Source organism: Quercus suber, unplaced genomic scaffold, assembly GCF_002906115.3.
Source record: "Quercus suber isolate HL8 unplaced genomic scaffold, Cork oak 2.0 scaffold_411, whole genome shotgun sequence".
NCBI lineage: Eukaryota > Viridiplantae > Streptophyta > Magnoliopsida > Fagales > Fagaceae > Quercus > Quercus suber.
In genome coordinates this window covers 423,936-443,313 of record NW_027069862.1, presented here as the reverse complement: position 1 = coordinate 443,313, position 19,378 = coordinate 423,936, and the positions used below count along the sequence as shown (strand labels likewise).

The 19,378-nt window shown below is 35.5% G+C and overlaps 1 protein-coding gene and 1 long non-coding RNA gene across 2 annotated transcripts in view; one reads left to right on the top strand and one right to left on the bottom strand.

The window, feature by feature from the left end:
• The first annotated feature begins 14,755 nt into the window (after positions 1-14,755).
• Positions 14,756-16,036, top strand: LOC136062411 (uncharacterized). Its single transcript, XR_010624159.1, has 2 exons — positions 14,756-14,959; positions 16,000-16,036. It is a non-coding gene; the product is annotated as an uncharacterized LOC136062411 (long non-coding RNA).
• A 793-nt stretch (positions 16,037-16,829) lies between these two features.
• The window catches only part of LOC111994225 (monothiol glutaredoxin-S15, mitochondrial), a 4,455-nt gene continuing 1,906 nt past the window's right edge, over positions 16,830-19,378 (bottom strand). Inside the window, 3 exon segments of the mRNA XM_065761418.1 lie at positions 16,830-17,240; positions 17,328-17,406; positions 18,568-18,634. Coding sequence (XP_065617490.1) covers positions 17,181-17,240; positions 17,328-17,406; positions 18,568-18,634 — 206 coding nt within the window. The 3' untranslated portion in view covers positions 16,830-17,180.

Genomic DNA, 19,378 nt, shown 5'->3' with positions numbered 1-19,378 from the left:
ATCGACCTCCTCGTCCAACCTGAAAAGAGCCTGGATAGCCTGCCAATAAAAACAAGTAACTCCGTAAAGAGAAGGGATGGTACTAAGTAACAAAGTTCAAATAAAGTAAATAGGTACCAAGGGACCCACCATGCCTAGATACTAAGTAACAAAGTTCAAATAAAGTAAATAGGTACCAAGGGACCCACCATGCCTAGATATTTTTTAAGGTCAAGGACAACCTCTGGCCCACTCATATTTCCTAGCTCGGCCATGTCAGTGGGAAGGAGAAGAGACTTTTCCAGGGCATCGGCTACGAGAGCCCCCTCAACTCCTTGAGATTCCCGTATCGATGCATCATCCATCAAGGGTTGATCATGGAGCATGGCAGCGGGCAGCCAGGCTTGGGCCTTAGACTGCTGGACGATCTTCCTACCTATGCGTTGACCACCAAGCTTCAGTACCTTTGGAGGCCTGCGGAATCCACCCTCCTCGGGCGGGGAATGGGATTTGCTCCCATCCATTGGCTCCTTACCCTTGGAAGGTCTCTTCCTTTTTGGGTCATAAGACTCGTTCTGAGGGTCTGATACTGTAGGGGTAGAGGATGACCTGGTTTGCACGGTTAAAATTTGGGGCGGAGGTGTTGAGGGCTTGGGCTGCGACTCTTTCGGTGCACCCTTCTTGGAGCCGCCTTCAAGCAGGTCAAGAAGATTGGTTTGGGGCTGTCTTTTTAAACCCATCTCGGCCTGAGTACCAACTCTTAGGAATCGAAGATCTGCTTCGGACAGATGAGGGTCTCCTAGATCATCAGAAGGATCCTCGGACTGATCAGCTAGGTTGAACACACTATATTCGTCCTCAGAAGAGCTCAGTTCAACCACCTCCCCTGCCTTCTTAGATTGTCTTTCCTCGGTCTCCATTACTTAGTGGGATGAGGAGGGACCTGCTAGTGGAATGCCTTCAGGTATGTGAGATCTCTCAAAAAATGCAAAACCGTCCTCCACCACAGTAATCTGCCTAAGCCGAGGGTCACGAGCTCTAATTATGTGCTTCGGGACTGGAAATGATTTCTAGGCTGCGTCGCATCCGAGGATTTTGTGAGCAGCTCTAACCTGGTTATCAGTTTCGTTCAGGAAAAGTTCCGTCCTAAGAACGGTTTCCAAATCCGCTTTGTTGACCATGTGGAAATGACGTGCGAAGGCGTGCGGATCTGCGAAAAGAAAAGCAAAACTCCTGTGGTTAATCAATCAAAGCGGATATGCAAAAAAATAAATAAATAAATAAATAAAAATACTGAAACCTAGATTGTCTCCTACTTCGGATACCCTACCTGGCTCCCCCTCTACTGTTGGGCAGTGAAGACCGTTGTGCCACTCCCCCGACACTATGAGGAAATCTTGAGTCAACCCCTTATTGGAATCAGGAAGGCACTGGATAAGTCGGACCCTGTCGTCCCTCGTCTTCATATAGTACGTCTTACCCCTCAGGTGATGAAGGTTGTAGCACCAATTTACATCGTGGTGAGTCAGTCTCAGCCCCATTTTCTCATTCAAGGTATCTATACACCCTAATATCCTAAATACATTCACGGCGCACTGGGTAGGAGCCAGGCGGAAATGCCTAAGGTAGCCGATGGTCACTGACCTCATAGGGATTCTCATCCCTCCCTCTACAAAAGCGACTATCGGGATCACGACTTCACCCTCTCTCCTCTTAATGTACCACTCCCCTTCTTCACAGTACCTCAAACTCACGTTATTGGGTATCCCATAGTCAACAATGAATTTGTTCATCATCTCGTCGCACTCAACCAACTTCTTAAACTTACCCATCCCCAAGGACGACTAAAGGTTCCAGAAGAAGAAAAGAAGGAGTAGAATCAAAGAAAATTTGGTGTTACCGGGAAAAGAAGACCTACAGAAATATGAAGATCCTCTTCGGGCAGTGTGTAAGCTGAACCAGATTCAAATTATACGCATCAATGGTCGTAAGCGCGAAAATAAGGAAACCAGGCGGTTCAAACAAGCACTTATACTCCCCCTTAGGTTCCCCAAATGTAACCGCCTGCCCATAAAAGCAGGAGATCCCCACCGAACAATTACCATCACACCGTTGAAAGTGGGAAACGTGGAGCCGCCAAAATTTAATGTGGGCGTACACTGAGTCCTGAAACGCCAAAACGTACATCGGGCAGTCGAAAAGTCGCTAGCATTAGTACGGACCGAAGTGGGGCAATTCGTCTAGAGGGCCCGTGGATATCAAAACCCTCTTCCCCGTCCGAGGGAACGTGCAACAGGATTTTAAGGGGCTATTGTGGGACCCGTGGGCCTGATAGCCGCAGCCCATCATGTAGTAGGCCCAAGGCCCACGCCAAGGAAGGATGACCATCCGAAGCTAAATTAGGAAGAGACTCTTTTTTGGATCCACGCCGAGGACCTCTTCGTCCTCGGCATACTAAGGATAATTTTGGAAAGGGACAAGCCCAAAGCAAGCTGTCACCTCCACACTTAATGCGTTCACCTAACCCCTCTGGCCGCATTAATAGGGATGTAACCCCTTAGCAGGGCGACGTTGATCAGGGTGAACCACTTGAGTGCTGATAAGGCCTCTGATGGGACGGACGGTTAGAAGAAAGGCGAATGGATGATCAACAGATGGAAGAACGAGATAGGACAATGAAGACTATATAAAAGGAGCGAGTAAAGTAAAAGGGGGGGGGGAAAGAAGAAGAGGCCTCCTCGGCCATGGGCCGAGGAACATCCCCTAGTTGTAAATAGTTCTAAGTATTTTTTTTTAATAAAAGAAAAGAGTTCATGCTTCGTGAACGCCGGCCAGCACCTAAACCTTCGATCCACTCTTTACAAATTTATTGTTTGGGCTTGTTGGGCTGAAAACCCATTCATACTCTGGGTCCAAGCCAAGTTAAGTCCCCACAGTACCAATACTGGTACGATATAAATTGACTTCCTTGATTGGTTCACATCCAAATCCACTACTAACATTACATTATTATCTACCATTAACAATATATCACCTCACTAATTGTGAAAATTATTGTGATTCTAGAATTATTGTTCCTTAATGTTAGTGTTTTAGATTTTTCATTTAAATCCAACCACGTGGATATATTAATAATATTGCACAAAAGGGATTATTTTTAACTACAATTAAATTCAATTGTGTGATTCATTGACCAATACAAGCATGTAATTGAATCAACTAAAAAAAATCTAAAACACAACTAAGGAAAGTACAAACATTTTTAAACTTTAATTTTCTAGAATGGATTTTTCAAATGGTTGAAAAAAATAAGCAAAAAAAAAAATTAATAGACAAATCTTAGCTACAAAATTGATTGTAGCCTAAGGTTACAAAAAGCAAAAAGTAGTTTGATGAGTGCTCTAAAGATTTTCAAATTCAAAAAGTCTTTTAATGCTTGCTCCAATTCCAAAAGAATGGCCACTTGTATGGTTAAAAAATAAAAAGTGATACACTTCAAAAGCAAAAACTTATATCAATTTTTTTTTCTTCTTAGTTTCACGTTACTCCCAGTCCTACTTCGAGGTGTGTTACTATTCTTCTTTATTATATATTTTTATTTAATTGATATTACATATAAATATAATAAATAATTATTAATATGACAAAAATGTATGATCACGTATATAATTATATTTATTTATGCATTTAATGGTTGTTGTCTTACCGATCTTTAAACTATTAACAATTTTTTTAGACTATTGTACAATATAGTTGTATTGTATACTAAATTGTATTTAGAATACTAACTTAGATTATCATATATAATATACAAGGAAAAAATTAATCATTTTAATTTTTTTACTCCCCACAACAAAAACAGTGGTCACCACCCATTAAATTTAGATCTAAGGTCCTAAAGTTGTATATACAAGAAAAAAAAAATTAATCATTTTATATTTTTTTTACTCCCCACAACAAAAACAGTGGTCACGACCCATTAAATTTAGGTCTAAGGTCCTAAAGTTCTAATACTACTTGTTTTAGCCAAATCACCATCTCATAGTCATCCTCAACAAGTCCAAAATAATTATACGTAATTCATTTGCAGACTTAAAGCATCAGAGAAATAAGAAAAAAAAAAAAAATCAAATTCAGTTTTCTAGTGGCCTGCATGCTGCTCGGTCCTACATAACCCCCAATCTTGCTAAATTCATAACACCTATCTTGTTTAATAACAAATCCAAACAATGTTATTCACTTATTCATAATAGATAGAAAAATAATAAGTGATATTGCTAACAGATTTACAATAATTTATCATTGTTCTTTTCTCTATATATTTATTCCCTATGATTTACCTGTTCTTCTCATAGTAATTACTAAACGTTGTGGTTAGTCTACATATCTTCAATAGCGTCTTGTTATAGCTATTTAGTGTTTATAAGTATTGTCAAGACTACAGTTCAAGTGCAAATCTGAGCTGTTTGACACCTGCTAGCCCAATTGAGAAAGCTAGATCTTAACAGAACAAATTGTTTCTCGACTGATTGAAACTCGAGATTACTGAAATGTGATTTCAACGCATTAAATGATTAGGGTTTTGTGCAAATAAGTCAAAAATATTATAAGCAAACCCTAATATATGAAAATAGACTTTAGTAGATGTTCTCGTGATCATATGGTTTTTTTTGCCTCCTACTCTCAAAAGCCTCTAAAGGTGATCAACCAAAGCATATTTTAAATCGATGGTGTTGAAGTTGTTGCAATACCATTCATCACAAGTGATGCTAAATCTGAATCTTCAAGTGGGTACTTGAACTTACAGACAAGAAGTTTGCATAAAACATCTCTATAATTGAGGAAGCTCATGAACTCAAACCTGCATTGGGTATAACTTTAGTAATGTTTTCTAAGAATATAGTTATTTAGTTATTATAAACTTCTAAACAGTTAGTGGGTTTCTTTTACCTTGGGATTGATATATTAAATTCTCTGAAGTTTTTATTGTGAAATTTTATTTCATTGGTTTTCGTTGTATTGCCATATCATTATGTACTGTTTTATTTCACTTAATTTGTTTATCTTAATTGATATTGGTGATGGTTGCTTTAACCAAAGGCAGTTCATAATTGATTTAATCAATAACCTGGAGGTAAAACTGGTTAGTAACTGTTTTAACTTTTAAGAGAGGCCTGAATACTAACAAATTTCATAGTAAAATAAGTTGTCTTAATTATAGTCGCATGATGTTATGGAGCCATATAACGATGGGCAGCGGTAAGAGGAAGAGTTTGTTAAATGGAGGAAAAGTTCTATGTGTAGGCGTGAGAAATAGAGCATGAAAGGAGACTGTCAATGGGAGACGGCTTAATATCAGGAGGGGGAGAAATTTCATATGTTTTTTGGTCCATTCTAAAATAACCCAATTTATATTATTTAAATTATTTTCCTTTCATTTATTTAGTCCAAGAAAAAAAAAAGTACAACCCAAGGTTCAAAGGTAGTAAAAAAAAAAAAAAATTCAACACTTTATAATAAATTAACATTATTAAAATGAGAAATATTGAAATTTATGGGATGTTACATAAAGGCTATTCCGAAATTCTTCCTAGCTACTGTTTGTAAATTTCAACATGCTATGTTATTATTTTCTCTTTTGATTAAAAATAATAATATTTGCCAATGTGCTACATAAGAACATTTATATTTATTTTTAATTCATTTGGTCATTACGAACTGACCAAAATGAAATTAATTAATTAAATTGTCTAGTAATCTCCATTTTTTTTTTTTTTTTTTTTTTATGAATAACAAACTTTTATTAACAAAAGAAGAAAACAGAAATAACACAGCTACATTTTTTTTTTTTTATGAATAACAAACTTTTATTAACAAAAGAAGAAAACAGAAATAACACAGCTACAGAATACAGTAGATCTGAGCAACCTCTAGAAGATGACACGGGCAAAACTTGGGGTTGGGAGGCAATTAATCTCCCTAATATGGAAAGGCAATTACAAAACATTTTGATCATTGCATTAAGAGCATTCTCATCAAACATGTTAAAAAATATAGCATTTAGGATCTGAAAACACTATTTTATTTATTTTAACACTCCACTTTATAATATGCCCAACATTGAAGATTTTATTTGTTTGGCCACTTCATTAAAATATTATTTATTTTAATCAAGTGAGAGAGACAAAATGGTGGAAAGAGACACAAGCTCACAGCACAAGAGAAAGTGAGAAAGAGAGAAAAAGAAAAAGAAAAAGAAAAAAAAAAACTCTAGCATCTTGCTATAGTAGGGTGTCAAAGATGACACTCCACTGTAGCAAAGATGTCAAAAATTTTAAGAATAGCATGCTTGATGTGGATGATACTTTAAGGGGATGAGAGCTAAAATTAGGATTTAGCATTTTTCAAATCTTTGATGTGAAAAGGCAATTACAAAACACTATTGATCATTGCATTCACAATTTCACTTCAGTAGTAAGGAAATATTCATAGCAATACAAAATTATAGTCATAATTATCATGATTAATACCCAGCTTAGTTTAGCAAGTGACTCTGGGAAAATTTCACTCAAACTTGGAAAATCTATTGGAAAATTGATTGGAATCTAACCATTAAGGAGACTTAGTTTGTAACCCTCTCTCAAGCCTATATAAGTTCTCCATCCATCTTGCTTAGCTCATAAAGAAATCTGATTTGTGCAGCCCCACTTTTACATCTTAAAAAGGAAAAACAAATGATTATTGATAAACCATCCCTGAAACTTATATTCTCATTCATGGGTTGTGACTGGTGAGTGGCTTTGGAAGGTGTACTATTACAAGGAGGTGCATCCATTGGCAACAAGCTTGAAAGTGGTTGTTCTAGGTATATCACCAAAAAGCATATTCCTATTACAATAATTGTACTTTTTCAAAAATGAAAAATCTCCCTCTAGTTGTTGTCATTTTGTCACTAGACATGTGATTGTATTGGAAATAAGGCTATTATTGGCTTGGTATTTTTCATTTGTGTGCTCATAATTTTTGAGATGTTATCAGTTTGTGTCACTTTTGTGTAATGGAAGTAGGCAACTTGGGTCATGTAATCTTAGATTTTGGGCATGTTTTGTTTTAGAATTTCCTAGGCCTGGGTTTAAGGTAGAGACATTTTGGCCGTGCGATAGTGATTCTGATTATGAGAAGGTTTGGGCAGTCTCTCTCTCTCTCTCCCCGAATCTAAAATGGGTTTGTTTTGGTTTTTGGATTTTTGCTGTATGTAGTGTTTGATTTGGTGTTGCTACTCTCTCTCTCTCTCTCAACTAGGTATGGGTTAAAAGATTCGGAGTTGGAGCAGGGCTCGATGGTGTGAACTATGGCTACATTGGTGAAGAATGAGTGGGAAAGGAGTAAAAATAGTGTGTTTTGGAAGATGGGTTTTTGATTTGGCATATATTTTTTGAAAGTTCATTGATACACAACTCCACTATCTCAAAGTAATCCTTCACAACTCAAACATAATTATACACAATTCATGTACAATACTTAAAACATTAGAGAAATTAAAAAGATGTAAAATTATCTCCATTAGGAGAGTAAATGCGGCCCACATTATTTTATTTTAATTATTTAATTAGTTCTTTTATTCAGATTTATTTATATTTATTTAATGATAAGAGTGATAGATAAAGACTCATCCTATTAGAGTTCCATTTTTTCATAGACATTTATAATTTTGTCGGGTAAAATAGATGTTTTTTGGTGAACAATCATATACTCCTTGATAGAAAAAATATAAATAGATAAACAAAGTTAAATTAAAGGGGTCTCTAGTCTAGCCTTAAAAAAAAAAACATTTTTTTTTTTTTTTTCAAAAACAAAAACATGCATTCTACATCAAAAGGGTTTCTTATAAGGAAAATGACATATATTATAAGAATATCTTCTTATTCTTTGTTTTACACTGTTTTTTTTTCTTTTTTCTATAAATCATTTGAACAACAATGGCTAAAGGTATGTTTTATTTTCTTAATCTGCTTTAGATTTTTTGCCCAAAAAAAATTCGAATTTGGTCCTTAGGTGGCCATGGAGGCTTGGTCCTACATAGCCCCCAATCTTGCTAAATTCAAAACGCCTATTTCATTTTATGACAAACCCAATCATAAGATCCCAAATTTAAGCACAAAGATGCCAAAAACACACACACACACACATATACTAAACAAGTCTAACCAATTTTATATTTCAAAAATAAGTCAAGACAGTTTAGTGAGCATATATTAACACATGTAAACCTTGTGATGACCAAATCACATTATACATGTACATGTATCAAGAGTAGCAAAGAATATTGTGTGTTATGTGTGAAAAACATCGCAAGAATGCATAAGTGTATACATGTTATGACGATTTGAGATATGAGAAAATCACTTTAACTCACACACAATCATAACTGTTTGATGGGGACTATCACTTTTCAGGTACATCCTATAACTCCCACATATCCTAGAATACAGACTTGCAATCATATATAAAACATTTTTGTTCTTTTTGCTTTTATTTTCTTTGCATATTTTTCTTTTTGAGCAAATCATGCATGGACATATAAGAGAAAGAAAAGAAATACCAAATTATGTTAAACATATGATATTCCAATTTTGCTATACCGAAGCACACAAATGTCATTGACATTGCACTTTTACTATGTCGAAGCATACAGATGTCATTTCATGATTGGCAGACAATAGGGGTGAGATGGTTATTTATGCATTTGACATTCCAATTATGTTAAGCATTTGACATTCCAATTTTGCTATGCCGAAACACATAAATGTCATTGACATTGCACTTTTGCTATGCCAAAGTATACAGATGTAATTTCATGATTGGTAGGCAACAATGGTGAGATGGTTATTTATGCATTTCTCTTAAAATTTTCTAGTCATTCCCGTCAAAATGAGTGATACGAGTGTTAAGTACAAGAGATAACTTAATCTTACTCATCACAAACAAGAGGCACAAAGCTTACTTATTTAGTTGTGCATAGAGATGCTCATCTAAGCTACAAAAGATACAAAGTTTAGAAAACTTTATTTCAATGGCCATCCAAGATACACAAGTACCAATGTACACAAAACACACATTGTTTTTGTATTTTTCTGATTTTTCAAAATTTCTTTTATATCAAAAACAAAATAAATAAAACTGAAAACAAACAAAAACATGTTAAACAAAAGTAAAGCAAAAACTAGACTGACTCAAAATAAAAGCAAAATACACAAGTTATGTAAAAACAAAAAACAAGAAGAGAGAGAGGAAAGTGATATCACTTAGAGTCCTTTTTTTTTCACACTTTGGAAGAACCTTTCCTTTGATTAAACTCTTGAACCGGTGGTGAGGGAGAGGAGTTGAAACCGTTCAAGTTTGAAAGGAACATGAGGGCTTTGAGAAGATCTCCAAGAGGAGCAAGAGAGGATTGAAGCTAATTTTGGCTTCCAGATGCTATCATGTCGTTGTTCTGTTGAGTGGCTAACCACTTATAGCAATTTAGTATAGTATAACCAGCAACTCTATAATGATGACAAAGATGCTGCTTCTACTGCTTAGGCTTTTGAGAGTTAGCCTTTTTAGCCCTAAGGTTTTTAGCTTCCTTCTTATCTTGCTTAAGGGGTGCTCCTAAGATAGATTTACCCTTATCTATGTTCTCATTAGCTAAATCAATTTTAATATCATTGTTCTCAATTTTAACATTATTACTAGGAGGAACAAAAACAGTAGTACTAGTAGAAGTAATATTAGGAAAAAAAAAGTCCATACCCTAAACCTATTCGATCAGAAGCAGATTTCTGAAGATTAAGCATCTCATCAAGTTTTGCACTTGAAGTCCTCTCCAATTGGGCTCTGACTTGAAATAGTTCTGCTTCAAACTTCTTGGTCTTCTCAGCCAAGAAATTGTTTTCAAATCTCAGTGCTCCAATAGTCTGATTGGCTTCATCAAACTCTGTGGAAAGTTCTTCACGATCAAGTTCCACATCACTGAGCTTCTTGGTGGCTAGCCTATAAAGTTTCTCATGCTTCTTAGACACTTTGTACAATTTCTCATAGGCTGTATGGCTATCATCTTGATCATCCATCTTCTCGAACTTAGACTCTACCAAGTCCTCTTCTTCATCCATGTCTTCAACAATTCCCTCAGTAGGATTGATAATAGCAGTGAAGGCATTCAAGATTCTGTCATCCTTATTGTCGGAATCATCCTCAAGCTCGGTGTTGCTCAAGGTAGCAGCAAGTGCCTTACTCTTTCCAATACTCTTGAGATATGTAGGACACTCCTGTTTCATATGACTAAAGCCTTGACACCTAAAGCACTCAAGTCCTGCGAGAACAGTGTACTAAACACCATCCCTAGTATCCTTCTTCCCTTTGTCTTGGTTCTTGAACTGTGAAGAATTGGATTGCCTATGGTCTTTGTTGAAACCCTTCCTATTGGCATTCTTCATGAACTTCTTGAATTGCTTTGTGATATAGGACTTCATCTTTGAATTCTCATCATCTGAAGACTCATCAGTGTCACTGCTCTTGGCCTTTAATGCCATGCTCTTACCCTTACCTGACTTGCTAATTCTTGTTAACCCTAGCTCGTAGGTTTGCAAATTACCAAGCAGCTTTGTCAAAAGAATTTTGTCAATATCCTTTGATTCCTCAATTGTCGTAATCTTGACATGGAATCTCTCGGGTAGAGATCTGAGCACTTTCCTTACAATCTTGAGTTCAGGAATGGTTTTCCCAAGATTGAAGGCTGAGTTCACTATGTCCTTAAGCTTGGCATAGAACTCATTGAACGACTCATCCTCCTTTATCTTGATTTCTTCAAAACTTGTAGTGAGCCTCTGAAACTTTGACAGCCTTGATTCCCTCATAGGTTGTCTGGAGAATGGTCCATGCCTCCTTAGCAGTTTTAGTAGAGAATATTTTTTTGAAATCCTCATTAGTGACTGCACTGAATAAAGCATTTAATGCCCTGCCGTTGAAGTTTGCCGCCTTCATCTTAGTATCATCCCAATTGGCCGGCGCTTCCTTCGGCTTGGTCTAGCCTATCTCAACAGCTTGCCACACTTTCTCATCTAAAGATTGCAAGAAAGCTCTCATGTGTACTTTCCAATATGCATAGTTAGTGCCATCAAATAAATGAGGTATAATTAATGATTGTCTTCTATTCATGACAAACAGGGGTCAATGGATCAATACAGCAAAGATTAACCCTAATCAGAGTGTGTCTTCTCTGAAACCACTTGATAGGCCAAAAACGTATTGACCCATTATGATGAATTAATTGATTAATTTGTTAAGTTTAATTAATTAATCAAATTAACATGCAAACACATGGTAGCACAAACAAATCACCAATTAAACTAAGTATGCAGAAAATAAATTGACACGATAATTTGTTTACGAATAGGGAAACTTATACGGAAAAAACTCCACTAGGTGATTTTAAGGTCACCACTCCTGATATTTCACTATTATCACAACAAGCGGTTACAAATAAAGGAATCCCAGTACCTTATACCAACCTACAGTTGAAAACTTACCCCAATATACAATTGGACTTGTTCTGTAATGACAATTTCTTTTTTTGATGCACGACTCCCAGTACGTGATTAACCAATTACGCAGATCCCAATAAACAAAAGCCTCTAAGGTGATCAAGCAAAGCATATTTTAAATCAATGGTGTTGAAGTTGTTACAATACCATTCATCACAAGTGATGCTAAATCTGAATCTTCAAGTGGGTACTTAAAGTTACAGACATGAAGTTTGCATGCAATATCTCTATAACTAAGGAAGCTCGTGAACTTAAAGCTATATTGGGTATAACTTTAGTAATGCTTACTAAGAATATAGTTATTTATTATTATAACTTCTAAACAGTTAATGGATTTCTTTTACCTTGGGATTGATATATTAAATTCTCTGGAGTTTTTATTGTGAAATTTTATTTCATTGGTTTTCCTTGTATCACCATATCATTATGTACTGCCAACGGGGGCTTGGCTCAGCTGGTAAGGTTCGGACGCTTCATCTAACCTACCTAGGTTCGAGTCCCACTGCCAGCAGGTTTCCGTTGGTGGGTAAACTTAGTGGTGAGGTGTACTCAGAGATGAGGTGACTCCCACACAGTGGTACAGTCGGGCCCCCGAGATCGGGCTACCTCGGTCGAGGCCACTGGCTCCTTGCCCGGGGGTGCAATATGACCATAAAGACCCCAATTTTTCTAATTCTCTTTTTTTTTTTTTTTTTTTTTCATATCATTATGTACTGTTTTATTTCACTTAATTTGTTTATCTTAATTGATATTGGTGATGGTTGCATTAACCAAAGGCAGTTCATAATTGATTTAATTAATAACCTGGAGGTAAAACTGGTTAGTAACTGTTTTAATTAACTTTTAAGAGAGGTCTGAATACTAACAAATGTAAAATAAGTCGTCTTAATTATAGTAGCATGATGTTATGGAGCCATATAACGATGTGCAGCGGTAAGAGGAATAGTTTGTTAAGTGGAGGAAGAGTTCTATGTGTAGATGTGAGAAATAAAGCATGAGAGGAGACCGTCAATGGGAGACGGCTTAATATCATGAGGGGAGAAATTTCATATGTTTTTTGGTCCATTCCAAAGTAACCCAATTTATATTTTTAAATTATTTTCCTTTTATTTATTTAGTCCAAGTACAACCTAAGGTTAAAAGGTAGAAAAAAAAATTGCAACGCTTTATAATAAATTAACATTATTAAAATGAGAAATATTGAAATTTATGGGATGTTAAATATATAGAGCCTATTCCGGAATTCTTCCTATTGTATGTAAATTTCAACATGCTATGTTATGAATATATTCAATGAACACTTATTTTCTCTTTTGATTAAAAAATAATAATATTTGCCAATGTGCTACATAGGGACATTTATTTTTATCTTTAATTCATTTGGTCAAATTGCGAATTCGAACAAATTAAATGAAATAAATTAATAAATTAAATTGGCAAGTAATCTCCTTTTTTCTTATGAAAAACAAATTTTTATTAACAAAAGAAGAAAACAGAAACAACACAGCAACAGAATACAGTAGCCACTAGAAGATGACACGGGCAAAACTTGGGGTTGGGGGGCAATTAATCTCCCTAATATGGAAAGGAAATTACAAAACACTATTGATCATGGCATTGCATTCTCATCAAACATGTCAAAAAAATATAGCATTTAGGATTTCAAAACACTACTTTATTTATTTTAACACTCCACTTTATAATATACTCAACATCAAAGGCTTTTTTTTTTTTTTTTGCCACTTCATTAAAATATTATTTATTTTAATCAAGTGAGAGAGAGAAAGTGGTGGAGAGAGACACGAGCTCACAACACAAGAGAGAGTGAGAAAGAGAAAAAGAAAAAGAAATTAAAAAACTCTAGCATCTTGCTATAGTAGGGTGTCAAAGATGACACTCCACTATAGCAAATATGTCAAAAATTTTAAGAATAGCATGCTTGATGTTAATGATACTTTAAGGGGATGGGAGCTAAAATTAGGATTTAACATTTTTCACATCTTTGATGTGAATGCTCTTATTGAGATTAGGTGCAATAGTAATACACGGTTAAGATTGAAAGTTCAAAAAAGAACATTCAATCTCAACCATTGAATAAAAAAAAAAAGTTAAAAAGTTAAAGTTAAATAATGAAAGTGGTAAAAATTAATGTGAGTGGATGTGGTGTAATTGTCCCATTCACAGATTCACTTTAGTAATTACAGTCATAATTATCATGATTAATACCCAGCTTAGTTTAGCAAGGGACTCTAGGAAAATTTCACTCAAACTCGGAAACTCTATTGGAAAAGTTATTGGAATACTAACAAATCCATGTACATCCCATAAAGTTTTCCTATACATTGGGAAAGAGATTTTAGAATATTAATGAACTTTTCCCCAAATTTTGCATCTGAATGTATGATGGAAATCTGATGTAATATTGAGATTTTTTTTTTAATTTTTTGACAAACGAGGGTGTCTAAACTTTTTTGAGTACCTTAATATTTCCTTTGGTGTATACAATCTTCCGTCCTACATGCACCATGTTATTACAAAAAGAAATTTCATGGGAGTGGTTTTAAAATGCTAGCAAGAGGTTTTGATCCGAAGATCACAATGGATATAATAAGGTCTTACGAACGGTTAAGGATAGTTAATAGTTCGTCACCCTCTCTCAAGCCTATGTAAGTTCTCCATCCGTCTTACTTAGCTCATAAAGAAATCTGATTTGTGCAGCCCCACTTTTACATCTTAAGAAGGAAAACAAATAACTATTGATAAACCATCCCTAAAACTTATATTCTCATTCATGGGTGGTGACTGGTGAGTGGCGAGTGGCTTTGGAAGGTGTACTATTACAAGGAGTTGTGCATCCAGGGGTAACAAGCTTGAAGGTAGTTGCTCTTGGTATATCACCAAGAAGCATATTCCTATTACAATATTTATATATTTCAAAAATGAAAAATCCTCCTCTTGTTGTTGTCACTAGACATGTGATTGTATTGGAAGTAAGGCTATTATTGGCTTGGTATTTTTCTTCTGTGTGCTCATAATTTTTGGGATTCATGTTATTACAAAAAGAAATTTCATGGGAGTGGTTTTAAAATGCTAGCAAGAGGTTTTGATCCGAAGATCACAATGGATATAATAAGGTCTTACGAACGGTTAAGGATAGTTAATAGTTCGTCACCCTCTCTCAAGCCTATGTAAGTTCTCCATCCGTCTTACTTAGCTCATAAAGAAATCTGATTTGTGCAGCCCCACTTTTACATCTTAAGAAGGAAAACAAATAACTATTGATAAACCATCCCTAAAACTTATATTCTCATTCATGGGTGGTGACTGGTGAGTGGCGAGTGGCTTTGGAAGGTGTACTATTACAAGGAGTTGTGCATCCAGGGGTAACAAGCTTGAAGGTAGTTGCTCTTGGTATATCACCAAGAAGCATATTCCTATTACAATATTTATATATTTCAAAAATGAAAAATCCTCCTCTTGTTGTTGTCACTAGACATGTGATTGTATTGGAAGTAAGGCTATTATTGGCTTGGTATTTTTCTTCTGTGTGCTCATAATTTTTGGGATGTTATCACTTTTGTGTAATGGAAGTAGGCAACTTGGGTCATGTAATCTTAGATTTTGGGCATGTTTTGTTTTAGAATTTCCTAGGCCTGGGTTTAAGGTGGAGACATTTTGGCCCGTGCGACAGTGATTCCGATTACGAGAAGGTTTGGGCAGTCTCTCTCTCTCTCTCTCTCTCTCCCCGAATCTGAAATGGGTTTGTTTTGGTTTTTGGATTTTTGCTGTATGTAGTGTTTGATTTGGTGTTGCTGCTCTCTCTCTCGAAACTAGGTATGGGTTGAAAGACTCGGAGTTGGAGCAGGGCTCGATGGTGTGAACTATGGCTACATTGGTGAAGAATGAGAGGGAAAGGAGTGAAAATAGTGTGTTTTGGAAGATGGGTTTTTGATTTGGCATATATTTTTTGAAAGTTCATTGATACACAGATAGGTTTCATAATTTTTTGGTATAAATTTTCATTTATGGGTTTATTTGATTAAAATATAGAACTTTTGTGCACATTAAGCGCCATGAAATTGTTGTGAACTTTGATTGTCAGCTATGTCAGCATTTTCCATCTGGTAGAGACTATTTTGACGCAATACCAAAAACACATTTTGAAACATTAGGGATCATTTTGACATAGTGTCAATGCTAGGAAACAAAATGGTAACTGAACTGTTTGTTAAACTATATGTATGTCTGTGTGTCTGTCTGTGCTTAGTTATTCTCTGCAGGTAATTTATTTCAAAATTTTCCTAGAAATGAAACCGTGTTAAACCCTATGTATGTATAAGTTTATGAATGTAAATATGTACACATGGATAGATAGTAATGTTTGTGTTCTGCTTTAACTTGTATCGGTTATGTTGAAGGCGCTTATTGTTCTGTGCAGATTGATTACGATATATACGATTCTGAATAAAAAATAATGGCAAGGTCATTATCAAGCATGCTGCTGAAGGGCATTACGGGTCTCCCTGCCACCCGTCCTAGTAGAATTGTAAGATTCAAGTCCATTTGTTAAAGAATTTTGATACTTGGAATAAAATTATAGATGATTGAATATGAAATCGAATCTGTTAGTTATACAATACCTTAGATGGGTTTGTACATGGAATGAAATTGTAGATGTTAGAATATGGACCATGATGTTGCTTAGGATAACTGGGGTCTGCCTTGAAGCTGTTTTGTGTGGGCTCTTGTGTGAAGAAATGGCTTTGTAGGTCCTTGGACTCGTTGCTGAAAGTCATTGCATTGTCTTCTTCTTCAATGTGAGAGTCCCTGCAGTACGTGTGTCCTGCAAATAAAACTTGAACTGCGAAGTGTTTGTTGAAATGCCTAAGTGAAGAGGAGAACAATTTGGTATATCTAGGTTGTGAAATTAGGTTTATTAATTGGGGGTTGTGACTTGTGTGGGAGGTTGGTGATGTTGATGAGGATGATAGATGAACAGCTGAAGGGTCATGTGTCAAATGGAAAAGTGTGTATATGTGTCACTTCTGGAAATAGATGGAATAAACATGCTGCAGTAGGTCTGTGTCTTACCCACATCTTTCTATGTTCTGCTGCCATAGCTTGGGGAGGGATGTGAATGCCAATGACACTGGCTTTAACAATGATTAAATTCCTGTGAAGATACCATGCTTACTGGTCAAGCTAGATAACTTATCTGTATAATCTTGGGAGGCATCTATTACATTACCTTTTTGCTTATACCCCCTCGTCGTCCATGTCAGTTTATCTATATTTTATTCATTATCTTCTTAATAATCCAAATCTAATTCCTCACCACTTCGAACTCAATCTTCTGCTTATGATTTGTGAACCAAAATTACCGAGCTAAAGAAATAAGGTTACTATACAACAATTGCGAGGATATATAGCCGTGGCAGATGAAAGCACAGCAATACGCTACATTTATTGTTTTATAACTAATAACAAGCAATCATAGCTTATCATGTAATCCCGCAGAAAAACTACATAAGAACCTCATCTTGTCACTTCATAGCAATATCACACTGTTGTCAAAGAAGTCCCAGTGACCCTTTAACTCTCTCTAGATTCACTGAGTTGTTATTCAGACTTCTCCTGACTAGCGGTAACGTCTTTCAGCTTTTCCTTCAGTTCACCAGACTGCACGGGACAGGCCTCATTATTTGAGCAATGCAATGCACATTGTAAAGAACTAAAAGTAGAATATGTTCTGAAATAAGAAGTAACCTGGTGTAAGTTGAGAATAATATCCGACCCTCCAATGAACTCTCCCTTGATGAATATCTGTGGAAATGTGGGCCAGTGGCTGCATATAAACAGCAAGGTAATTTAGAAAACTAGCACTCAATAAAAACAAATTTGAAGATCCAAAGTTTATCGAAAACAGCAGTCCCATCCTCGAACTAATTGATGCTACTATCCATTTTCATTTTTATAAGTAGAATTTTATAGAGAAAGAGACCAACGAGTGAAACCCACACTACTATCCATGATATGATATCAAATAAGGGAAAAATTATTACCAAGCTGAATTTTTTTGCTTCCACAATGACTATGGAACCAACACCTAATTCCCTTATAGATTTTTTTTTTTTGATAAGTTCCCTTGTAGATATTTGTCTCTTGTTAATAATCAAAGATGTTAAGGTAAATAAGCTTCATAGGCACCATCAAGAAATCAAGATTGCCATTAGACTCATAGGGAAATCACTCCTGGTAGCTGAGTATGTTGGGTTTTGCGTATGATGATAGAACAACAGCAATTTATCAAGGAACTATTCCTAGGCTAACAAATTTTTAAAGCACAAGATCAATCAAATTTTTATTTGGGAGGGGAGGGAGAGGGAGGGAGGGGTGGGGGTGGGGGGGGAGTGTGGCTGTGTGTTTTGTAAAATGTTTTACCAATGTTTTTGTTGGTAAAACATTTTATAAAATTTTACAGAGGATTTTACAGTCAACAGAAACATTTTCAGTTTGACCAACATTTTACAACAAAAAAACATTGTTTCCGCATAACATATTACACTGTAACAAACAGAGTGAAAAATTAACACAATACAAGTTATATTGGGCTTCATCCAGCTCCAACACAATCTCATATTTATCAACAACAACAGACAACTTTGCAGAAAGACATCAGATGTTAACAAACAGACATAGACAGTACACGATAGACACCTATAAGACATGTAGAATGAATTTGATGAGCATCAGCACACATGTAGAATGAAATTCTAAATGGCTACAATGAAAAATCTTCACTCAACCATAATAGATTGTTACGTTAGTCATCACAGCCAGCTAAATTCATCTTGTATTACTAAGAAATGTCTAGAAGCCAAGTGAGCACAACTTTGAAAAAACTAAGCAGAATAGTCATCAGATTCCAAAAAATATATAAAATATCAAAATCTAACTTTTCCCCTCTTTTTTTTTAAGTAGAGAAAAACAACAAGTGCTGACTTACCTGAAGTTTTTTACAGCACTTTTAAGCTCAGGATCCTCCAAAATATTTCTAGAAGCCAAAGGAACATCTAGAAACAGTCACATATATGGTAAGAATACAATAACCAGATAAATTTATTCATCATCGGAAGTTAACAAGTGCCAAGAAGAACACATTTTAGATTAGATGACAAAATAATAAATGCAGCTGATCCCTAATTATAAGGAGACAAGTGTGTGTACCCAAATCTTTTCACTCCGTCCCATTGCACATAACTAAATATCAGTAGCTCATCAAAAGATACTTTTCTTCACATCCTCCTATTCTTTCATGTGATTTTCACTTGTACGAAAAACATTTTCATGCCATTAACTAAGAGCCCTCTCCACAAAGACAAGAAAACAGTAAAATCAAAAACACAATCCAGATTACTATGGTTCAAGTTTAGCATTTTTAAAGGAAACAATAAGTCATGTATAACTAATATATATACATACGGAGTTATGTTGTACAAGCATGCATACATGTGTCTGATGCCAATGAGCTCTAACTAAACTAGCAACTCTTCCCTTATAAGTACTAGAGGAGGGTAAGGTCGTGGGTTTAAGACCTATTGGGTGTGTGTATATATTACCAATAAAATAAAATAAAAAGTATATGTGACTGGTATGCGTTTGTATGTCTGTCTGCACACAACTTTGTGTATACACAGTCATACATATTGATTGCTAAATTAAACCAATCAGGGAATGGAAAGATTTGCTCATTAAAATAAACATCTCCAATTTGTTTCGATCATTGTAATTTGAGAGTTTTTGTTCCCACCCTCTGA